The sequence below is a fragment of the Silurus meridionalis genome, chromosome 12 (assembly GCF_014805685.1).
Source record: "Silurus meridionalis isolate SWU-2019-XX chromosome 12, ASM1480568v1, whole genome shotgun sequence".
NCBI lineage: Eukaryota > Metazoa > Chordata > Actinopteri > Siluriformes > Siluridae > Silurus > Silurus meridionalis.
In genome coordinates this window covers 8,248,112-8,273,511 of record NC_060895.1, presented here as the reverse complement: position 1 = coordinate 8,273,511, position 25,400 = coordinate 8,248,112, and the positions used below count along the sequence as shown (strand labels likewise).

Genomic DNA, 25,400 nt, shown 5'->3' with positions numbered 1-25,400 from the left:
GCTGTACAGGAAATGCATGTTTATTAACATTGTGGACAAATATTAGTTGTTTGATTTAACATAGATGAAAACACTGGACATACATGCACACTTTACAAAAAATATTTGCAAAAACACATTCAGTATTAAAGTGATAAAGTTTTTTTTTTTTTACAAACAAAGTGGTCCCATCTTTCCTAAATTCAGGTTCACATTTCAGAATAATCAAAAAATGCACTAACAGTAATACAAAATCCAGGACTTACAGTAATTGGAATCGAGTATTTCAGAATTTAAAGCTGTGGCTTGGAACACATATGAGGATACAATGGCTTGATTAAGTCACCCACCCACCCTTGAATTTTTCAACAAAAACTGAAACGGACTTGACTGGGATTATGTGTCATTACACATAAATACACATAAAATATTAATTAGGGCTGTCAAAATTAATGAGCTAATAACGCATTAACGCAAATTCATTTTAACGGCACCAATTGTATTAACGATTTGACCATTTTTATAAAAAAATATAAATAAATAAATATATAACAGACGAAATAAAATCCTTAAAGTTAAAACATATTTATTCACATTGTCCTTTCTTTTGCATATATATCTCACTAAACATTTGTTTACTGATGCGCCAATTCTCAAATCAAGCACCAAAAATCCGCCATTGTGCACACATGGCCATGTTGATAAGAGTATAATAATTAATTTTAGGTGACAAAGTATTAATTTAAAGTACTTCAACTGTGACCAGTTGCATTAGAGCTAATTTTTGTTACACCAATGGTGGAACACTGGTGGATTTTTTCATTTACTCCAATATTATTAGTTATTTTATGCAATAACATATAAATACCAGTAAACTCCTTTAAGTCTAAGGTTGTAAATATCAGACATAAGGGCGGTGGTGGTGGGCTCAGCAAATGTTTAGTATCTTTCAAAATATTTTTAAATATAAAGCAAAAAAAGAATAATAATGTAATCCATCATAGTATTAATACTCTCATAGAATGATTTTGTAAACAGTTTTTACAATCGGTTGTCACACAAAAATGGACCATTGAATTATTTAGTATGACATGGTGCAGATTTGTGTAGAGTTGAGGTATGTACACATAAAATAAACACACTGGACAGAGATCAAAGCTATTGTCTTCATTTACCTTCCATCACTATGGTCTTCTTCCACCCAGGCAACAATCTTCCCTTCCCATCCAGGTATTTTAGCATCATCCTGGAACACCTGATTAACACAATGTAAATAAACAGGGCTTCATTACACTGGGCATTAATGTACTGACATTAAAATCACCGACGCATAATCCATCGTATGTTGAATTATATACTTGCCTCCTCCTTCACTGTTCCAAACTCAGGATCTAGAGATTTAAAGTGATATCTGAAATTGTTGTGTCTTCCAACAGCTGCTTTAAAATCCTGAAGTGTAACCTCCCCTAGTCTGAAAATAATCAATTTGTTTAGAATCTTGCATGAAATCTAAGCACTGTGGGAAATGAATATGTATTTTATACCTTTTAGGGATGTTTACTAGAAAAGGTGTAAGAGAGCGATCTGTGAAATAGAGTACTTTGGTTGAGGTTGAGGCGCCGAGCACAGGACTACTGTGAGAGTGGGGTATTCCTGGGGAAAAATAAGAACAAATGATTAAATTATATATCTATATATACACCGTAATTTCCGGACTATAAAGCGCACCCATATATAAGCCGCACCCACTAAATTTGACAAAGATTTTTATTTTTAACATAAATAAGCCACCTCTCTATAAGCCGCAGGTGTCTACACTGAAACTAATGAACTTTACACAGGCTTTAACGAAAGACACTAAATGCAATATGTTGCGCTTCTATTAGGAGCATAGCGGTATTTTGGGAATAGCCTGCCACTGCATTTTTCCGGTAGTCCTGCGTGTGTGTTAGAATGAGGATTATGTCGTTTTTATTTTCTAATGCTCATTTCTAAGTTTCTTTGACTAACCCATAACGCTGTTGCCAAGAAAAATAAAAAAGCATGAGTTTTGGAAACCTGTATGTAAAATTTTAAAGTTTAGGGATACGTAGTGTACTGGAGTAATAGTAAAAAAATGAGTTTTCCCTCCGCTTATCGCTTCTACCCTCCACACACACACACACACCCCACCGGCATTTTTGTTAGCTTAAGTCGTCTCATCTCCAAAGAAAATACACTGAAGAAAACCTTATTTTGCGGGGTTTAAAAAGTGGGAAAAAAGTAGTGGCTTATAGTCCGAAAAATACGGTATGTATGTATGTATATATATATATATATATATATATATATATATATATATATATATATATATATATATATATATATATATATATATATATATATACACACACACACACACACAGTTGTCAGCTGTTTCTTTAGCTTCCTATAACTTTTATAACTGTTATATCTGCTGTAAAAGATAACAAGCTAAGTTGGTAAATTTTATTGGACATTTCACTAAACATTGTCTGATACCAAATATCATGCTTTTCATAAATAAAATCTGTGTCTACTGTGGTACAAAAAGGGTGAAAATTATCTACTTTGCATTTGGCTGCATTACCCAATCACTCATTATTTTCCTAGAACACCTTCTATTTTGTTTTATTTCTTAGTAAAATAGAAATTTAGTAAAACAAAAGTGTCTTACTTGAACTAGATGGCCATGACTCTCTATCAGTGTGATTGGCTCTTCTCCCAGGTGATTTGTTCAAACCCTTCAAACAGACACAAAGAGATTTTAATGTTTTATAGTATATACACACACACACACACACCAGCCACTTTATGAGGTACACCCTACTAGTACTGGGTTGGACCTCCTTTTGCTTTCAGAACTGCCTTAACCCTTCGTGGCATAGATTCAACAAGGTACTGAAAACATTCCTCAGAGATTTTGGTCCATATTGACATGATAGCATCACGCAGTTGCTGCAGATTTGTTGGCTGCACATCCATGATGTCTCACCTCCCAAAGGTGCTCTATTGGATTGAGATTTGGTGACTGTGAAGGCCATTTGAGTACAGTGACCTCATTGTAATGTTCAAGAAACCAGGCTGAGATGATTCGCGCTTTATGACATGGCGCGTTATCCTGCTGGAAGTAGCCATCAGAAGATGGGTACACTGTGGTCATAAAAGGATGGACATGGTCAGCAACAATACTCAGGTAGGCTGTGGCGTTGACACGATGCTCAATTGGTACTAATGGGCCCAAAATGTGCCAAGAACATATCCCCCACACCATTACACCACCACCATCAGCCTGAACCGTTGATACAAGGCAGGATGGATCTATGCTTTCATGTTGTTGATGCCAAATTCTGACCCTACCATCCGAATGTCGCGGCAGAAATCGAGCAGGCGAAACATTTTTCCAATCTTCTTTTGTCCAATTTTGGTGAGCCTGTGCAAATTGTAGCCTCAGTTTACTGTTCTTAGCTGTCAGGAGTGGCACCCGGTGTGGTCTTCTGCTGCTGTAGCCCATCTGCCTCAAGGTTCGACGTGTTGTGCGTTCAGAGATGCTCTTCTGCATACCTTGGTTGTAACGAGTGGTTATTTAAGTTACTGTTGCCTTTCTATCAGCTCGAACCAGTCTGGCCATTCTCATCTGACCTCTGGCATCAACAAGGCATTTAAGCCCACGGAACTGCCACTCACTGAATATTTTCTCTCTTTCGGACCATTTTCTGTAAACCCTAGAGATGGTTGTGCGTGAAAATCCCAGTAGATCAGCCGTTTCTGAAATACTCAGACCAGCCCGTCTGGCACCAACAACCATGTCACGTTCAAAGTCACTTAAATCACTTTTCTTTCCCATTCTGACGATCGGTTTGAACTGCAGCAGATCGTCTTGACCATGTCTACATGACTAAATGCATTGAGTTGCTGCCATGTGATTGGCTGATTAGAAATTTGCGGTAACGAGCAGTTGGACAGGTGTACCTAATAAAGTTTCCGGTGAGTGTGTATATATACACTTGTACTAAATGCATTTGAATAAATAATAAATGTAGCTTTTAGTTAGACAACTTCATGCTTGCCTTTCTCTCCTGCTGCCTCTTCTTAGAGTCAGTGGAATGGAAATGGTCTATCAGGCTGGACACTCCCTGCTCCAAAGTGTCCAGTGTGTGGTGCAGAGGATCATGACCACTAAAACTGTTCCTCAGACTGCGCAATGCGTCCCTCACCAACTGCAGCTCATCACCCTGACACAAATACCAAATAAGAGCAAATATTTTACTATTGTCTGTCGTCAAAACTCACAACCTTTCACTGCCAGTTATGGTTAAAATCTCCTTATGTTCTCACTTACCACTCCGTGTTGAAATGGTGAAGAGATTGCTTCCATCTTATGGCTGTAGCCATTGTTCTCACAACTAGATACCTAATCAACAAAACATTGATATATGTTGTGTAGAACTATACAGAAGTACATTCTACTATATGCCAAAAAAATAAAGTCTAGGTCAAGTTTTATTGAATAAAAATTCCTAACTTGATCTTTTGTATTAGCTCTGTTCTTTACCCTGTTATGATTAGACTCATTGAGTTTGTACACTGACTCATCTAGGTTAGGGTGATGCTGCTGAAGTTGTCTCTCTTTTTGTGAAATTTCTTTCTGGAAGAAAAACAAAAATAATTTAATATTCAGTTTAATCAATGGTGTAGCTTTAAAATTGTTTCTATAACGAGGGATGTCACATACTTTGTATTCGCTCAGCAGTCTGTCTCTATCACTCAGCTTCCTTTGCAGTTCCATCTGAAAGCACAGGCTGTTTATATTAATAGTTATTTCTGCTATATATCACATCTACATGTATGGTCCCATATGTGCATGACGTGCTTAAAACATTTTGTTAATTGTGCTTTTAATTGAGATTTTATACTCACATTCTGCCCTACTAGCTCCTCCTTGTCCATACTGGATCGGAGTAGTTCCTGTTTAAGCTTAAGTACTGAGTCTTCCTGTATTGACATGCGGTACTGCAAAGTATCCTTGAGTGGCAGGTGAAGGACATAGACGTTAAAGATCTGGTTTCAGTTTATTCAAACTCTAAAACTTTCTGAAGTTCAAAACTGCTAAACAACATTTAAGCCAACTAGTCCAAAAGTATTTGCATATTATTTACTACTAGAATAGAGTAATATAGACTTTGAAATAAATCTATCAGCATATTTATCAACTTTTTATTTCAACTGTATGTTGGGCATACTATATGTAATTACTTCAGATAAAAATTCCAGTAGGTACAGTACATAAAAAAAACTGGAAGGTACTTCTACGGGAACACATTAATATAAAGGGTTTTTTGTTACAGTGCTGATAAATGATCAAATTTGACGTTTGGGCATTAAAAATAGCAACAAAGTAACAAGAATTTATAAGAGGTTTACTCTTCTAATCTCTCATAGAAATATATTGACATTTATCTCTGAGGAAATCACATATACTATACAGGTGTGATTGAAAAATGCAATGGCCATTGAGCATTTCAAGATCATCAATCTAGAATATTTCAGTCTAAATGGTTCTGGTTTACCTTGACTGCCTGAAGATTGCGTGCCTCCTGCTTGTACCTCAACAGTTCCCTCTAAAAATACACATATTAAAGACATAAGGCAAAAAATATAAAAATGTTAAAAAACTCCCAGGCCAATTTTCCCCTTTACAGCTCCTCTGCTATTAAAAATTCACCTTCAGATCCAGGGATTCTTCCATGCTCTGATCGAGGCGACTGCGAATTAATATCTGTACAAGGAAAAAAAACACTGTAAATATTTATCTCTGTAAATAAAATCTGTTGACTCTATGACAATATGAAGTATTTCTCTATTAAAAAATTTATTATTGCATTTGACATGCAAGTAAATTACCAGCTGCTGCTCTGTACTGATAGCACTGTCTCCAAATAGAGAAGCTGTTTGCTCATCTTCAGGCAGTGACCCATGAAGAAGTAAAGCCTGAATGAAAAATAATAAAAGCAAAGGTTGGAATTAAGATACAAATCTAGGCCCTGTATTTTATTCAGGGCCAACAACGATGTGCAAAAATACAGATTACATTATTATTATTGATTTTTTATTTAATCACTGTATATTCAGGCATTGGGTTTATAGCTTGAAGAAGACTTCTGTAAGTGAACTGCAGAGATAGACGTCACACTGCTGTGTGATGTATAAGAACGTTATTTCTTGTAACCCGTATGTGACTTTTTACACTTAGGCACAAGTAGTTGAAGGAAACAAGTTAGAATTTAACTTAGTTTATTAAAAAAGTTAATAAAAATAAATCTTGATGTGCCTATATACACTATATGGACAAAAGTATTAGGACACCTGACGTTTCCAGCTATATGTGGTTCTTCTCCAAACTTACCACAAAGCTGGAGGCACACAATTGTATAGGATGTTTTTGGATCCTTGAACTTGAAAACCCAAACCTGTTCCAGCATGGCAATGCCCCTGTGCACAAAGCAAGCTCCATGAAGAGATGCTTTACTTGGTTTAGAAAGGAAAATATTGATTGGTCTAAAGTTCGAATCTCAATGCTACTGAACATCTTTGAGATGAATTGGAACACTGACTGCACCTCAGGCCTGTGAAATCTTCACAAGTACACTCCAAAATATTGTGGAAGATCTTCCCAGAAGAGTGAAGGGAATTATAAGAGCAACTTGGGACTAAATGTGGAATGCAAAGCTCAAAAAGCACATACCACACTTTTGACCAGGTGTCTGCAAACGTCTGTCAATATAGTGTCTCTTTTCTAAAGTGCATAATCAAAATTCATAAAATCTGGCTAATCACAAATCAGTGCACAAAAAAGGTTGACAAAAAACTAACTTGAAGCCTTGTCACCATCTTCCTAGTCTCCTGCATCTCCTTCTCCAGCTGCTCCTGCTGGATATAAAGCTGCTCCTCCCAGGAGCTCCCATCTGTTGTCCCAGTGTTTTCTGGCCCTGGGGTTGGCTCATTGGACAACTTTACTGTATCTATAACAAGAGCAGAAAAAATGTTGAATGATGCAGAAATGGAAAAATAAAGGTGCTTGTTGATCTACACTGATATACCTCTTACCATTCAGACTTTGTGGTTGCTCTGTGTGGTTTCCCACAACTTCATGCTGTTCTTCAAACTGCCCGATAATGTACTCCTCTTTAGGCGTGTGTGTAGGACTGGATGAGCTGAGACTGTAGAGGTGAAGCAGGCAGTGTGAGAACATCTAAGTTGTATATTTAAAGAACATATTTAGCTTAAGCTTTGGCTGTAAGGAGTAGAACGTATTAAACCTTTTATTGGATGTTATATGATTGCTCTTTGCATTCTTAGTGCTAAGACTGTATTTCACAGGAATGTTTTTCAGAACTTAATTCTATTATTTGTGCAGGGTTTTGCTTTCTAACCGCTGATATATGATGCCGAAATATTTCACAAGAACATGCGCTCAGAAAATTTCAATAGATGTGAAATGGGAAACCCCTACAAACTGCTCCAAAGTACAGTGATCTTAAATGATGCCTTTAAGTGCTGAAGGCTAAAGGGGGCAAAATAACTTGTCTCTAGGGAACTACTGTGGTTAATAAAAAAGTAAGAGCAAAGCTTGTTTATATATTTATATTTATTGACCTTTTTGCAATATTACAGGCTTACAAAGACAATTGTCATTAATAACACTGAATTATTTTGCTGTTACAACAAGATGGTAAAATTAAATTTGTTTAAAGTTTCAAATGAACTAAAAAGTTTACAAAGAACCACAATTTAATGTGTTCACATACAAGGGATTTGCAGATTTTGTTTTTTATCTCTTAGTTCAACAACTTGAGATGGAGAAAGTGTTTTACAAAGGTTAGAGTAATGTAATTGCATTTTTCGCTCCATCAAACACATTTGCTCCATAAACCACGTTTGAATCAATAAATTAATGAATCATTTTCTGTAAAAAAAAAAAAAAAAAACAGAAATACGCAAAAAATTTGCCTATGTTCTCTACACAATTGCTTTTGTACAGTTGCTAAGGAACAAAGAGGCATGGACTGACATGACAAATTCAGAAAATTTAGCATGTGACAATAAGACTGCACAGGCAATATACTGTGTGGAAGTTAAATTTAGCGTAATTTGCTATTTTTTTTCTGGTGCACTACAATTAATGAATAATTAAACGGTTGTGCAATAAAGTTACTGACTACCAGAATATTTGGTACATAATTATTGTAGTGATCATCACTTAGATTATTTCTATGTTTGAAGTAGACTGATGAATAGAATCATTATGCAAATTGTATTTTATACACTTAACATACATTCAGATCCAGGTCAAAATTTAGTGTATTCAAAATACAATGGTTTGTGGTTGCTGGGCAGTTTTATTTGAGTACCAGCACCCACAGCTTAGGCTCACATGGAAGCTAAAGCAACCGGATTATCCATAGCAAAAAAATTAATTAATTATCTGAAGCCTGTTTTAAACTTGACAGGCCCAAGGATGCCCATTAGATAAAATATTCTAATGTTAATAGATTACAATACAAATGATTATAACAATAGCATTATCAAGGTCTACATATATATATACAGTATATTAGATAAATATATATTGTGCAGATGGCACAATACCACTTTTTATTTTCCAATACTGATACTGAAATCTTGAGTGTCAACCAACTTTATATATACATATATAAAAAAGGTATTTTTTAAGCAATAGTTTAAAACCAAACTTACACAAAGTCTGAAAAAATCTTTTACATTATAAATATAATAAAATACAAATTATGTAATGTACATACGATAAAAATCAAACCTGACTGAAATACAGTTCATTTTCTTTATATATGTATATATAAAGTTTCTTTTTATATATTCTATCTTTAATTTTTGCTGGTTTGGCCCAAATCCAATCCCAGGAGCCTGGTTGCCTGCTTTGGTTATAATAATAGAGTCGGTTTTTTAATACTTTTGAAATGTAGCCTGGAATGTCCGAGAAAGGTAAAGAAACAATACGCAATGCAAAGAACTCAATGTGTAGAATTTCATTCATACCATTTCATCTGTTTGGCTCCCATCCTTGTAGCTGCTCTCCTATTCTTTCATGCTGTTTCTTCGAAAGGCGTGGTATATGATAGACCGAAACAACACCATAGCAAAATGAAGCAGCCCCAGTCAAAAGAGGAGGCACGTTATTCAATATAACAAAAGCAGCCTGCACTGAGTACTTTGGTCCAGTGATGGAGATCCGCCCTCAGACACCCGGACAATATCTCTGTGAGCATGTACTGTACAAATGCAGATCTTTGCTTGTTAGGGTAAATCCTCCACAATAGGATATTTCAGTCAACAGGGCTTAAAACCCTGACACAATCCTCTTTAGAATAAAATAAAATGACCACCATGTGGTTAAGTATCTGGTATATGAGATATGAGGCATTCCTATTTTCATTTCTGAGTCATAACAAGAAAGAAAAAAGGAACGGGATTGTATTTCATGCCCCATGGATGCTGAATTTTGCATGTTTCTTCAGGCAAATTGTGTATCTTCTCTCCTCTTCATTGGAAGGTTTGTTGTTCTCTGCGATTAAAAAGAAGGATTAGTTTCATGTCTTCATGTCTCACGCTCCTGTTCCTGTTTCTGTTCCGATGGCTCAGCCTGGTGTGTTTACCCTCCCCCTTCATCATCATCTCCTCCTTCTCACCCCTCCTTCACATACCAAGCAGCCCCCACCAAGGGGCTGGCCATTGGGTCTGTGGACACAAAATCTTTCTCTAGGCAAAAAAAAGCTGAACATTACAAAACAAACTCTTTCCTAAGAGCTGGTTAGCATTTTTTTTGTATTGTGTTCATATAATTGTCAAATTTATTATTACATGCAAAATTAAATTGTTTCTAGAAAATTATAAAACACCTCACAGAAAAACTTGAATGAAATGGAAACCTTTTGTTTGGAAAGAATAGACTGGTACACTTTTAAGTAGACATGAGTCCATCTGCTTCTAAGATTAATAACCCAAATAGTTGTGAATGATCCAACATTTCCAGTGTCCAGTTCAAGCTTTTTCGGAAATCACCTCCAGATCAATTCAAGCCATTGCTGTAATTCAACATACATCATTATCCTGATTTCCTTTTTTCCTCTCAAGAATATTTGCCACTGTAACTGTGTAGATTTTTTTATAAGCTGTTTCATGAAATAGTCATGAACTATGTACACGTGTAAGCCTACATGTTAAGAATATTGGTCAATATTATAGTTTTCATATTAGATATATTGTTTTGTCCTTTTTTAATCCTACATATGAATAATCCATTTCCCTGAATTTTGAACCAATAACACAAAAAAAGGATATGCATATACTGTATATTTAAAAAAAATATATATATGTATAGAAAAATACAAAAAATTAAAAATCGCTAATTGAAGAAAAGCATTCATTTACCAGTCTTCAGTAAAATTTTTCCTGGTCAAGTTCAAAGTGAATCTAAAGACTATTCCAGGAAATATACACCTGCTAAATCACACACTCATTCACACATTGGGGCTATTTAGTCTGCCTAAGGGCATATGATTAAAGACAGGAGGTGGGGCTGGAGGTAGCAGAGCTGAAGATGTTGAGGTTTTCGTTGGGAGTGACGAGGATCGACAGGATTAGAAATTAGTTTATTAGAGAGATAGAGCATGTAGGATGTTTTGGAGACAAGGTGAGGGAGGTGCGATTGAGATGGTTTGGACATGTGCAGAGGAGGGACATCAGGTATATCGGTAGGAGAATGCTGAGGATGGAGCCACCAGGAAGGAGTTAAAGAGGAAGATCAAGGAGGAGGTTTATGGATGTGGTGAGGGAAGATATGCAGGTAGTTGGGTTGAAAGAGGCAGATGTAGAGGACAGGGGGGTATGGAGAAGTATGATCCGCTGTGGCGACCCCTAATGGGAGAAGCTAAAAGTGGAAGAAGAATTCCACCTAAGGGCATGTTTTGGAAGATGGAAGGCAACAGGAGAACTTAGGTTTCTGTCTGTTCGTTCTTGCAATGTCTATGTGAGATTTTTCTAAGTTCACTGTTGACCCAGGACTACTAAGCCCACACTCTTAAGCTGTAAGACCTCAGCAGTGTGTTTGTGTAAATGTTACATTGATGTCGAATTGTTATCGAATTTTGTTTCTCTTTCACTTTATACCTCTCTGTGAAAAAATGAATAGATTGGTCAGTGAGAACTAAAAATCATACAGTAAAGACAAAAGGGAAATTCATAGAATGTAGCTAGTTTTGATAGAAATGCCTAAGAAACCTAAGAAACATAATACTTATCTCACAATGTATGGCACAACATCATATCAACTGAGTTTTATTTCTTGCTTTCTTTCAAAGCACTGTAACCCATTAGAAATTGATTCATTTAGTATAGTTAATTACCTTATATAGTACCTTATATATAGACACAAATATATACAATTTCAAAGTGACTTATTTTGAAGGTACAGTGGCACAGTGGATTTCAATATCACAACTCTAGAGATTACTGTCAGTTTGGTTTTACACTGTTTGCTGTGTCAGTGTGTGCATGTGAAAGGATGGTGCTTAGGGTGTGTCCTAAACGTATGCCAAGTGTTCATAGTGTACACCACTGCATTAATAAATGAGTTGACAAAGGTACTTTGAATGTTTCAGGAGATTTTCGAAATGACATGCTCGACTGCATTCTCTTCCTTTTCTAGTTCATTTACCGCATCACTCATTTTCAGGATTGTTTCCATGGTAACCTGAGGACAAGGCAAGGTGGTGAAAATGGGTCTGCATTGTAATATATCTATTTCCAGGCATCTCATACCTTTATATGACATGGTACAATGCTTGTCACATAGAGAGGTTAAAAGTGTGGGGCGTGCCTGTACTTGTTGCAGGACTTAAATGTATTCTGGTTTTTTTTTTTGCATCCTGGTTGATTTAAATGTATGACTCAGCTGCTTAGTTCTGCATTCCCACTCATTTTCGTAAGGCATTGTATTATCATACTGCCAGAGTTTTCAATTGACCTAAACTGGATAGAAGCAGCCTGCATCCATCCTTGTTTCATCCAATATCCCCCTGGCATAAATCTCCACTAGGGCTCCAGCCAATTTCTAAAAGGCTTTGGCCAAAACCGATCCAGCAAAATCTGTTAAATATCTTTCAGCAGGTGAGAGCAGATTTGTATCAGTGATATTAAAAATCTCTAAAACTAATCTATCGGTCTGTGTATGTTTGATCCATGGAAGAATAACACAGCTTTGCATCAGGTCAAGTAAATAGAGATCGGAAATTTTAATGAAATTTTGTTACTAAGAACTTGAAAACTTAAAAGAACTTAAAAATGATATATAAATAAGAGCATAAATAAGAGCTGTGTTAAAGGCCAAGAGTTATCCATAAGAATTCTAATTAAGTAAGTTCTAAGTTAAAAGAATGGACATACTAATTCAGAGCATGCGGTTTTGTTCTGTCTCTTTTCCCATCACTCTTCCCATTGCAGATATTTCATCTGGGGATCTGAGGAACAGTGAGTTTTTGCAGCTTTCAAATTCTTGTTTTACTGACAACCTCAAATCTGTGTTTGTGTAAATGTTACATTGATGTCGAATTGTTATCGAATTTTGTTTCTCTTTCACTTTATACCTCTCTGTGAAAAATGAATAGATTGGTCAGTGAGAACTAAAAATCATACAGTAAAGACAAAAGGGAAATTCATAGAATGTAGCTAGTTTTGATAGAAATGCCTAAGAAACCTAAGAAACATAATACTTATCTCACAATGTATGGCACAACATCATATCAACTGAGTTTTATTTCTTGCTTTCTTTCAAAGCACTGTAACCCATTAGAAATTGATTCATTTAGTATAGTTAATTACCTTATATAGTACCTTATATATAGACACAAATATATACAATTTCAAAGTGACTTATTTTGAAGGTACAGTGGCACAGTGGATTTCAATATCACAACTCTAGAGATTACTGTCAGTTTGGTTTTACACTGTTTGCTGTGTCAGTGTGTGCATGTGAAAGGATGGTGCTTAGGGTGTGTCCTAAACGTATGCCAAGTGTTCATAGTGTACACCACTGCATTAATAAATGAGTTGACAAAGGTACTTTGAATGTTTCAGGAGATTTTCGAAATGACATGCTCGACTGCATTCTCTTCCTTTTCTAGTTCATTTACCGCATCACTCATTTTCAGGATTGTTTCCATGGTAACCTGAGGACAAGGCAAGGTGGTGAAAATGGGTCTGCATTGTAATATATCTATTTCCAGGCATCTCATACCTTTATATGACATGGTACAATGCTTGTCACATAGAGAGGTTAAAAGTGTGGGGCGTGCCTGTACTTGTTGCAGGACTTAAATGTATTCTGGTTTTTTTTTTTGCATCCTGGTTGATTTAAATGTATGACTCAGCTGCTTAGTTCTGCATTCCCACTCATTTTCGTAAGGCATTGTATTATCATACTGCCAGAGTTTTCAATTGACCTAAACTGGATAGAAGCAGCCTGCATCCATCCTTGTTTCATCCAATATCCCCCTGGCATAAATCTCCACTAGGGCTCCAGCCAATTTCTAAAAGGCTTTGGCCAAAACCGATCCAGCAAAATCTGTTAAATATCTTTCAGCAGGTGAGAGCAGATTTGTATCAGTGATATTAAAAATCTCTAAAACTAATCTATCGGTCTGTGTATGTTTGATCCATGGAAGAATAACACAGCTTTGCATCAGGTCAAGTAAATAGAGATCGGAAATTTTAATGAAATTTTGTTACTAAGAACTTGAAAACTTAAAAGAACTTAAAAATGATATATAAATAAGAGCATAAATAAGAGCTGTGTTAAAGGCCAAGAGTTATCCATAAGAATTCTAATTAAGTAAGTTCTAAGTTAAAAGAATGGACATACTAATTCAGAGCATGCGGTTTTGTTCTGTCTCTTTTCCCATCACTCTTCCCATTGCAGATATTTCATCTGGGGATCTGAGGAACAGTGAGTTTTTTGCAGCTTTCAAATTCTTGTTTTACTGACAACCTCAAATCTGGGGTTGTCTAAGCAGAGGCAAGTAAACAAACTTTTAATGTTTATGCTAGGGTCTATTAAAAACAACTTTACTTCTAATCCATATTTTCTCCCTAGATTTAGAATGAATGTGGTCTATACAATAAATTGTTACAAAACAGATGTAGTATATCCTTGTTCTCTTGAAAAGAAAATGCATATCCCTGCAGGATGTACACAGATAGAGCACAGCTTTCTAATGTTTAACTAATACCCAAGCTACTGACTGCTAGGCAAACTGTGATTTATATTCGTCTTTACTGTCATGCGTTATAACCTCTATGCTTTCTTTCCCCAAAAAGTCATATATTAAAACTAAAGGGTATTAGTAACATGGGGCAGAGGCTCACTATAGCATGTTTGTCAATCATATAATCTGAAAATAGTGGGTATTCTCACACACATTTTCTCTTCCATCGTGTCCCTACACTCTGGGAACTACCAAGTGCCACTATGTATGACAGCAAATTGCATTATAATTCAATATTATTCATTTATAAAAGCCATGAATGTTTTGCATTACCAGGGGTGGTATAATCTTTGAATGTCACTGCCAAAGTGCTCTATCGAAACCAGAAGTCCTGCATAAAAACAACCATCACTTGCACAAGCCTCGACCGTCTTCATATTATAATGCCAGAACATCAGCCAAACTGTCACAATTGATATAATGTGTTTATAATATTATACTGTATTGGGAAAAAATCCCTCAAAACATTGTGATAATCTACTTCAAAGTTAAGACACAGTGGTTATGATAGTCAAAATGTTCTCATTTAAGTAACATTTAACTATAATGCCACTGTGACTTGAGAACTTTATTCAATATTACTCCACTTACAAACAAATATGTACAAATTACAAATTAAATTACTATCATTAATGCTGCCACATTTTGTGGAGTTTGTACAGAAGTGTAGATTTACTATGAAGTGAAGTAAGGCATGTTTGGGTCAGGTTACTGGAAAAATCTAATGATGATAGAATTAGAATCAACTACAGTTTATTTATTTTTTCATTCCACTTGTGCTGTTATTATTTCGGTTTGTACCTGCCATATGAATTTATTTGGTTTCCATAATAGATATTTAATATAAATGTATAGCTATAAACTTAGTCATGGTTATTTTAAATAACCATGACCCCAGTGGTGTGTGGTCAGGGCCAGCAAAGCCTTCTCTGCAGGCCTAAACCCTATCAGAAGCACTGACCTACATTTACAACCTAAATTCTACTATTTGTTCCATGAAATTGTATTCATTTATTCCCAAAAGTTTATTCTCTAAATTTCTTAGCGTTTCTCTTGGCTACACTGCTTCCAGTAAGTGTATATGGCAGGTTTTTTGACATGTCAATTTAATCTGCCCAGGGCCTTCAAAGTCTGCACTGCTGGCTCTTTTACTATAGACTCCTTAAGAATTGGCTCTGTTTCTTAAACTAATCAGATTTAAATTTTGCCTCAACGAGCCAGCTAGTTGGCCCAGAATAGCGTCAGCATTTTTCCACCTCTGATTGCTTGGTCAGAGGGAAACTGTTACAGCCAAGTTCAAATGGCAAAACATGTCTGAAGCTCTGCACACATTAATACATCTGAGTTAGACTTTTTTATGCCCACAATGGCTGACTGAGGAAGAGAATTTTTTTCTTTTCTGACATACTTAAAAATCTATTTTCCAGAAAAGCTAAAGGGAAGGGTTTGTTCACCACTTCCAGACCAGTGAATACGAGTGGTACCACTGGATTACAGCCTCTGAGGAGCAGTGCAAATTATGAGTCTGCATCTCTGGTGAGTTTTTATTATTTTATTATCAATATTTTCATGTTATTAGACAAATATTGATTATGAACTGCTCCAGATGATGTAGGTGGCACAGTTATGTCAATTACATCGACAGTTTCAGAAATCAGCTTCATCCCATGGAACCTGAGCGTTCATCTTTTCCCTAAATGTGGCGGGTGCTGTGTCTCCTCTCCACATGGGGGCGCTGTTTCAGTTTTAGCGCGTCTCAGGAAAACCTGTTTCGTTCTGGAACTATTTCCGGTTGGAGACGTGGCTCTGCTGCTCTGTACGGCTGCGGGTCGGGTTGCGTGCGGCGGTTTACAGTGAAATAAACAAAAGACCGTGTTATATTCCTCAGGCGTTTACTGTATTTCTGAAAGTCATTGAGAACTTCGGCGGTGGTATTAAAGCGCCATAACACGGATACAAAATGGTACGAGTTTATTCTGTTATTATTTCTGGTTATAAAGCGGAACAGAGTGGGTGAATTAGCTCTCGGCTAACTACTGACAGCAGACTGCGCAGGTGTCACAACTTTTTAGTCTGACAGCAAAAACGATAATATTTACTGATAATTGTTTCCACAGAACTTTACTTTACTACATTTTACGGAAATTAGCCGGATGACCTCACGAGCCTGTTACATGTTAATGTTGGGTAAAGTCAGCTAACTCTTCTAGCTAGTTAGCTAATGTTAGCCTTAAAAGTCGTTTTGTAGCTAAACTAGAAACATTTGATAATTATAGTCTTTTATTAGTTATGATTCCTCTGACCATTTCGCTATGTTATAACTATACATCTCTGTAAATATCTGTTCATAGAGGTTAAGAAATATGTTTATATAATTTAACTTTTTTAAGTCACCTGGGATTTTTTTTATCCTGCTAAGTTTTTATGATAAATGTTATTATAACACATTGATTTATATTTTAATATTGCTTTTAATTTTCACAAATATTACTTGAGCATATTCCGGTTAGGTAAATTTAGAGTTAAAGGCTAAAAACACCTAAGCATTAAAAAGCTCTTGTTATTGGTCAGTATGAAGTTTAACCTGTTAAAATAAATAGAATTAAGGCATTTAATACTTATTAGTCTCAAATATAACAAATAATAGTTTTATACATCTAATTTACTTTTGCAATGATTAGAAAATTACATATTTTGTAATGTTAATTATAAAAAATGAATACCTATAGATAGATAGATAGATGGAAAGAAAGATCTAATGGATTTTCTTATTTAATTTAGTTCAAAAATACAAAATCAAAATTGTAGTCAATTCATGGATTTCCCTCAGACTGATTGATTTATTGATTATTATGAGGCACATAAATTGTTTCTTTCTGTCTGTCAAAAAAATGTTTTTCCGTCTGTGTGTCTATTTGTCTATACATATGTTTGTCCATAAATGTCTGTCTGTCTGTCTGTCTATCTATGATTTTAAATACTTGAATCTGATTCCTTAGAATGTATTGACACTTAGCGGCAAATCAAATATATATATATATAAGCATATATTAATATGATTGTTCTAATACATAATTATTTATTGAAAAGTCTGACATGCTCTTGAAATTTAATGAAAACTGAACCCTTGACAAGTTGCAGTATAAGTGAAATAAATTATAAAAATATTATTACAAATATTACTCATATCTGAGATCAGTGCATATAAAGCATGGTGATATTGATTAAAATATCTAAACCAGGGGTCACCAATATTCACACGGATCGGCTGATGGGGTTTATATCAGTTCAGAATAGTTATTTAATTTTGTAACATTTAATTTGCACAAAATTGTTAGATTTAGTTTCCATATCAACTGCATTCTGCAATATTCTTATGACCTGATTGCAACTTCTACTTTGGTATTCATTTAAGGTGTCTGAATACATTTGAATATGGCTGCTGCTATCGATTATTGTAGTAATAATTTATTCTAATGATTAATTGATTAAGTACTAAAGAGTAATACTAAAGAAGAGAGAGAAAGTAGGACAGGTCTCTTAAAATGAACAAGTAATTTGGATTTCTTTTTAGAAAAATGTACATTTTTATTGCTGAAATCGAAGCAATCGCATTTAGTGCATTCCATAGCCATATTACATCAAAATACAAATACAGTGCATTCAAAAAGTCCCTGCAAGGTGACTGTGTAGAGTAAGTTATAGGCCTGAAACTAACAATTATTTTCTATTCATTGGATTTATTTTTTTACCTTTTCTTTTTTTTTTTAATCGATTAATCTGATAAAAATCGAGGGGAAAAATTTGATGTTTTGCTTATTATAACAATTCCCTCATTTAGGGTATATATGTATAAAAGTGTACTATAAAAAAATGCAAAAGCCACATATTGAGTTGAACTATCTTAAATGTTAAACAAATTCACTTATGCTGGACAGGCTGCAACAAATAATCGATAAAATCGATAATGATAATTAAATTCGTTGTCAACGAATGACTTTATCGATTAGTTGGGCTGCTCAAGTTACGGTTTTGTGTGATGGTAAGATAATACAGCCACTTGTGAAAATGGCGGACAGTACAGGGTCAAACGGCAGCGGGAAAAAGTGTGCGTCCCAAGTCATCCAAGGCATGGGAGCATTTTATATAATTAATGATATAAGCATGAACTAAATATACAAACATTGAAAACAAGCATTTGAATGTAGTAAAGCTGCAGTAAATCACATTCGAAAACAGAACTGTAGCAGTAGTTGTAATAGACAAATTTGGCTAAAAATGTAATCATTTACTGCTGCTGTTATTTGCTGCTTTTAGATTTTGTTTGTTTGCACCTTTTTAATAGACTCGAGGTGATTGTTGATTGTGCAGACTGATGCTCGTGAGTCACGCCAGAACAGATCCTGCACGACTGTCCTGAAGTTAGCAAACAAACAGTTTACACAATAGCACTTCATTAAACTGTACCATTTTTACATAATGAGGGAAAAAATTTTTGTTCGCCGTGCAGATGTTTCGCCTTCATCTGTGACACCAGTGTGTTTTCTTTTCATGCTCTCGTGCATCACTGTTGTACTTCCATTCCACACAAGCTCAGCTTTGCAATAGATTGCAGGTTACAATCTTCTTTGTTGTGTTTAATAGATGACCTTGGATGACTGCTGCTGGTTGACCCTGTCCTCTCTGCCATTTCAAGTATTATCTTGCAGTCACGCTAAACCGAAACTTGAGCAGCCCAACTAAGTAATAATGACATTCGCTGACAACAAATTTAATTATTGATTATTATCGATTTTATCAATTAGTTGTTGCAGTCCTAGTAAGTAATGGGAAAATATTTGTTTGATAAAACTCATAACTATTCTCACTCATGTATTTGTGTATTAAAACCCGCGCAGTATCGCGAAGCTGCTTGAAATTTTACACAAAGTAAATCTGTGTATTTATCGCCAGCTTTAAAAACCTGCTCCACTACTCTGCTCTACGTGGCCACTGTCAAAGGACTTTTTGACCACGCTGTATATAAATAAAAATTAAAAAATCTATTTCAAATTACTTTGAAAGCAGTAACCGCACTGTACGTTGTGTTTTTATGTTTTAGAAAACAAACCTTGGAAACTTTCTGGTGTTTCCTTGGCCTGAGCTTATGCAGAACTTCAGGTTAATAACTGGAATTAATAATGCGTCACAAGTTTAATAATCTGATTTCTAGGCACAGGAATTGTGAACCAGTGCGCTCAATAGGCTTAGACTCAATAAGAAAGGAGTCCTTATGTGATAGATTCAGAACTAAACAGCATTAGTAGATTTTGTCTGTAGTAGTAACAGTGTGTTGTCTGTGTGTTTATTTTTTTAGGTGCTCTTGGCAGCTGCAGTATGCACCAAGTCAGGGAAAGCCATAGTGTCACGGCAGTTTGTAGAGATGACACGAACTCGCATCGAGGGTCTCCTGGCGGCCTTTCCCAAACTGATGGGCACAGGGAAGCAGCACACCTTTGTAGAGACTGACAGCGTTCGCTACGTCTATCAGCCGTTAGAGAAGCTCTACATGGTTCTCGTCACCACTAAGAACAGCAACATTCTTGAGGACCTGGAGACGCTACGCCTTTTCTCTCGTGTGGTATGAAATAATTTCAGTTGCGCTTCTCCTCTACACTACACTTCTTTGTTTAACAATCTGTATGGGATTGCAGGTATTAGAGTCACGATTGTGTGTTTTTTTTTTCCTTTCTTTCTTCTTCTCCAGATTCCCGAGTACTGCCGTGTGCTAGAAGAGAGCGAGATCTCTGAACACTGCTTCGATCTAATATTTGCTTTTGATGAGATTGTCGCATTGGGTTACAGGGAAAATGTTAACCTGGCCCAGATCCGAACCTTCACTGAAATGGACTCGCACGAGGAGAAGGTCTTCCGTGCAGTCAGAGAGGTGAGGTGGGCTAAAATATGCATGTGAGGGTGTGAAGGATCTTTCTGCCATGCGAAAGTCTTAAGGGTGAAGGTCTTTGTATTTTGTCGTAACATGACACTTTTTTCTTATCACTTTTAAGAGAGAGAAGAGACGTTGAGAAATGAATGTTTATAGCTGCTGTTTTGTAAGCGTCAGTAGTTTAACACCCGTTTCTGATTTCTGATTTGTCCACCAGACCCAAGAACGAGAGGCAAATGCAGAGATGAGGCGAAAGGCTAAAGAGCTGCAGCAGGCCAGACGGGATGCTGAGCGAACTGGCAAAAAGGCACCAGGCTTCGGAGGTTTTGGAAGTTCAGGAATGAGCAGCACAGCTACCATCATCACAGATACTATGATGGAACCAGAGAAGCCCAAACCTGCTCCTGTATCAGTTAGGTACGTGTAACATGTACTTACATGCAAAAGACATGACTAGTTATTTCATTAATACTCAATGATATGAACAGATTGAAAGTGTGGTTGTGTCGTCTCCAGGCCCAGCGGTCCAAGTAAAGCACTGAAGCTGGGGGCCAAAGGAAAGGAGATTGATAACTTTGTAGACAAACTCAAGTCAGAAGGAGAAAACATTTTGATACCCAGCTCAGGAAAGAAAGCCTCAGAGTCTAAAGTGCTTCAGCCTCCATTGAATACTGAAAGGTACATTTCATCTTCGAAATAGTAATTCTACATAACTAAGCATATGGTGGGTGTGTGTGTGTGTATGTGTATATGTGTGTATATATATATTTGGTATTCCTTGTGTGGCTCAGTGTACATCTGAAGATAGAGGAGAAGATCTCTCTGACCTGTGGGCGGGATGGTGGGCTGCAAAACATGGAAATCTTGGGTATAATCACACTAAGAGTTACGGATGACAAATTTGGCTGTATCCGCTTGGACATAAACAACAAGGACAAGAAAGGAGTGCAGCTGCAGGTAATTTTTCATCCTGTAGTTTCAGGATTGCATATGTCGAGACAGTTATTATGTAGTGAAATGGCCTCCCTGGATATAGGGAATTGGAGAATCTCTGGTATAATTTGCACAGTTGTTTCTTGGCCACACCACACTTTTGCGTGGACTTTGTTGTTTTGCATCTGATTTTCCTCGAGTAGGATGGTTAAAGAATCCAAAGACAAATGACTGCACAAAACCACTCATTTAAGAATTTAACAAAACAAATGCAAATCTGTATCAAATATCATTGAAATCATCATTTTGTCTTTATTTCAGACCCATCCTAATGTAGATAAAAAGCTGTTTACTACGGACTCTTTGATTGGACTGAAAAACCCAGAGAAATCTTTCCCCTTAAACAACGATGTGGGCGTGCTGAAGTGGAGGCTACAGAGCACAGACGAGTCCCTCATCCCTTTAACCAGTGGGTCTACTTTGGAATTGGAGCATAATTAAGTTCAAATTAATTACGGTTAATACCCATAGATGTGTACCAAATGTGTATAGTTCACCTGTTAATGCTAGGCTTGTTTTATCTGTAGTAAACTGCTGGCCTTCAGAAAGCGGAAGCAACTGCGATGTCAACATTGAGTATGAGCTCCAGGAGGGGGGCCTTGAACTCAATGATGTAGTCATCACCATCCCTGTGCCGTAAGTTCTACTAAGTATACTACAGCTATACAGTTTCTTCTATAGCTATCTGTGGCCGGGGCCCAAGAGAGACAAAACGCGTTCTCTCTGTCAGTCACGTACACTAACCAATCAGGAGCATCTGTATTTCGAAACAAAGGCATTACCATATTACCAAAGATGCTGTTGGTTTACTTTTGTTTTTGGTCGATTGAAAGATGATTAAGGGCAGGCACAAACTGGTGTGAAAAAATGAGAATATGGTATATTTTCCTAGTAAACCTTTTGCTATATTATACTGCTGTTGATTGTTCAATTCTGATTGGTTAGAAGGTTATTTTTTTGGATCACTGGCTGTAGTGCTATCGAGCCCACGATTTCTTGTACATGGTGGTCCAATTTTTCGTTGCACTGAACCTTTGAATCATTATATAATATTATAACTTTTTATTAATAATAGAATCTTGTAGTCATTGGCTAAAGCACATGCAGAGTACACTTTGTTTTCTGAACAAGTGAGCACCTGAGTGCAAGTGTTTTCATTCATGGGTTCAGTGCAACCAATCCTGGACCACCTCCTACAGGTAGTCTCAGGTTCAAGAGCACTACTAAGACTGTACGATGAGCACAAATGCACCTCGAGGTCTGATGGCGACCGGACCTGTGGAAACAATCGCACTCACAGCAAATGTGTGGGTGAAAACCACTTAATGGTTAATATTTTGACATTTTATATGAAGAAGTTTATTTAGCATTTATTGAATGAGTCTCTCAACATTTGTAACAATGAGATGTGTGACATGGGGTATTCTTCAGGATGCTTTGCATTTTATCGTAACATGACCATTAACATTTTAGTAGTGTACATTTTTAAACTTGAAAAAGAGATTGGCTTGAGGAACATGAATGTTGATAGCTACTGTATTATAAGTAGGAACACTTGCTAAATGGTAATTCCACAACATCAACGGATAAGATGTATGATGTTGCGTAGTGTATTAAAAAATGTAGTATTGGTATAATTTCTATGGTATAAAATGTACTGCTATAGAAAAATGATCTCCCAGACTTGCTTGGTTTTTACAACTGGTTCTGTCATGTTTTATCCTTCATTATGCGTCCCACATTTGCAGGTCAGGTGTAGGCGCCCCAATTGTTGGAGATCTTGATGGCGAGTATCGCCACGATGGCAGGAAAAACATCCTTGAATGGTGCCTGCCTGTCATCGATGAAAACAACAAGAGTGGAAGTTTGGAGTTCAGCATAGCTGGGAGGCCGAACGACTTCTTCCCAGTGAATGTCTCATTTGTGTCTAAACGCACCTATTCTGACATTCAGGTGAGCTGTAGTGTTTGGGATATGAGGCTGGTTTATGATAATGACTAATGATGACTAAACAAATCTATTTTTCTCTATAAATCAGGTGGCCAAAGTGACCCAGGTAGACGGGGGCAGCCCGGTGAAATTCTCCACTGAGACTTCTTTTGTCGTTGACAAGTACGAAATACTCTAAAGACTTTTAAAAAGTAATGTTTCTAGCCTGCCTGCCTACCTGTGTAACGGTTTGAACACAGTACAACCGGAGTGTCCAAACCTCCCCCAATGGCGTGCAGTATTTGTGTATTTGTTTGTATGGCAAAGGAAATTCTATATGTTTATATAAAATGAATCTAAGAGGTAAACAAACCACATCCTAATATGAATACAGATGGACGTTTTACTTTGTGACTTGAGCCCCAGGACACCGAGATATACCATCTCACCACATGGTCTCGGCTTATAGAACACCCTGATTTTGGGCCCTGAGTCTTCATGACCCCTAAAATAAATTATAGTAGGAACCTGAGAGTTGCCCCAGTATAATATATTTTCTATATTGTAACTTCAATCACATAAAGCAGCACATATTTGTGCCGTTATATATTCAAAAAAAAAAAAAAGTTTTTTCATAATGAACTTATACTGGCTCTGGTGAAATATAAATAGCTTTCACATTTTCACTGTGTTCTGTATTTAGGAAGGCAGTTCTTTTTCTTCCTTTTTGTTTTGTTTGAAAGATGTTTTGTAATTTTAATTATCGAAACATAAAAAGCCCACCCAGGACACTTTGTTTTCCTTTTCCTTTTTAAAGCAATTTACTTTGTGGATCAGTTATTTTCATACAGTAACACATCTACAAGCGTTTTGTTGAGGGCAGAACTGCAACCGATTTAAATGCTTTCTTTGGTAGCTGCTAGCGGTTGTAAAAAAAAGCTGTAAACTATTTCAAAAGGTCTTCAACACGCTAGATGAAATTCACTGACACAATATGGAGGTGTAAGAGGAACCTTGATATTCATCTTTTATGCATCTAGTTATTTACAGTTTGAAGGAAAAAAAACCTCAAACTTAATATCTGACTTTTATCTGGGATTGTGATTGATGTTTGTCAGTGCAAATCTAACATTGATTCAAGTGAAATTTGATTAACAAAGCCAAATTTGTATGACTTTTGCAAGTTGGAATTCTCAATGCTTGGTTTCTTCAGTCACGGTTTAAAATATTTAAGCACTTAAATCATCCATTATAATAATAGTAGACACAAGTGTTCACACTATTTCATCTATTTTGATCAGCTTGTTTTAAGACCAAAACAGTAGCCCTCTGAAATGTAAAATATAAATATTTTCTCACAGATATCATTTTTTGTATCTTTCCAAAAAAAAAAAAACCTGTCAGATAATACTTTTGGAGGGGTTTATTTAATATCCAATGGCAAGATGAAAATAATAACATTCCAGCTTACCATGACTTGTTTTGATATTAAAGCATATTGCTTGAATATGAGGCGTGTTTCATGAGTTGTCTGTTAATTTCAACATTAAATGGGTTGTTTTATTTACATGGTTGTTTGATCATCAGACTGATGAGAAACTGGTTACTTAAGATGAATGAATGAATCATTAAATGATTTACTTGTTTGTACTTTTATTAATAAGTGCAGTTAAAAAAAAGAGCACAATGTGAGGATTTTCTAGAAAATGAAATTAAGCATAATATATACCTATTCATTTATTACTACTTAAATTGTTTGTGAAATTAATCTTAAAAATACAGCATTTTATTAATGCTTCATTAATACTTTATTTTTCAACAATAAACTAATAGAGTATTGGAGCACCACATGTCATTGCATGTGATGTCATTTATGTTTCAAACTACATATTTTTGTAAATCTGTATTTTCACAACTGTTTGCTTTGTTGTTGTTACTTGTATATGTATTTATACTAAATAATGTTCGGTGTAAACAAAGCACCAAAGAATCCCTAAAGTTTAGAGATTATAGCACAGATTTTAAATTGTTCATGCTGGATATGATAGAAATGTACAGTACAGACCAAAAGTTTGGACACACCTGCTCATTCAAAGAGTTTTCTTTATTTTCATGACTATGAAAATTGTAGAGTCACACTGAAGGCATCAAAACTATGAATTAACACGTGGAATTATATACATAACAAAAAAGTGAAC

General features: G+C 36.0%; 2 protein-coding genes across 2 annotated transcripts; one reads left to right on the top strand and one right to left on the bottom strand.

Annotated features, from left to right (window-relative positions):
- Positions 1-1,148: 1,148 nt before the first annotated feature.
- dixdc1a (DIX domain containing 1a) lies at positions 1,149-9,668 on the bottom strand. The gene is made up of 15 exons (XM_046862771.1): positions 9,073-9,668; positions 7,105-7,217; positions 6,871-7,019; positions 5,902-5,988; positions 5,723-5,776; positions 5,568-5,618; positions 4,918-5,022; positions 4,733-4,786; positions 4,553-4,645; positions 4,340-4,411; positions 4,068-4,232; positions 2,675-2,741; positions 1,524-1,632; positions 1,342-1,450; positions 1,149-1,234 (listed from the first exon to the last, which is right to left on the bottom strand). The coding sequence occupies exons 1-15, from the start codon at positions 9,093-9,095 to the stop codon at positions 1,151-1,153; spliced, it is 1,335 nt and encodes a 444-aa protein (XP_046718727.1). The 5' UTR covers positions 9,096-9,668; the 3' UTR covers positions 1,149-1,150.
- A 6,478-nt stretch (positions 9,669-16,146) lies between these two features.
- On the top strand, positions 16,147-24,709 carry arcn1b (archain 1b). The gene is made up of 10 exons (XM_046862769.1): positions 16,147-16,317; positions 19,711-19,974; positions 20,101-20,280; positions 20,498-20,697; positions 20,797-20,958; positions 21,072-21,237; positions 21,535-21,682; positions 21,801-21,909; positions 23,022-23,226; positions 23,312-24,709. The coding sequence occupies exons 1-10, from the start codon at positions 16,315-16,317 to the stop codon at positions 23,399-23,401; spliced, it is 1,527 nt and encodes a 508-aa protein (XP_046718725.1). The 5' UTR covers positions 16,147-16,314; the 3' UTR covers positions 23,402-24,709.
- The last annotated feature ends 691 nt before the right edge of the window (positions 24,710-25,400 follow it).

Bases quoted from the DNA above. Each gene is read 5' to 3' on its own strand.
- dixdc1a (XM_046862771.1), bottom strand. From the start codon at position 9,095: ATGGGAGCCAAACAGATGAAATG. The intron at 4,646-4,732 runs GTATGTGACATC...TTTTTCTTCCAG, and splicing joins GACTGCTGAGCGAATACAAA to AAAGAAATTTCACAAAAAGA. The intron at 1,235-1,341 runs GCAAGTATATAA...TGTGTTAATCAG, and splicing joins TTGGAACAGTGAAGGAGGAG to GTGTTCCAGGATGATGCTAA.
- arcn1b (XM_046862769.1), top strand. The intron at 20,698-20,796 runs GTACGTGTAACA...TGTCGTCTCCAG, and splicing joins CCTGCTCCTGTATCAGTTAG to GCCCAGCGGTCCAAGTAAAG. The intron at 21,910-23,021 runs GTAAGTTCTACT...CCACATTTGCAG, and splicing joins GTCATCACCATCCCTGTGCC to GTCAGGTGTAGGCGCCCCAA.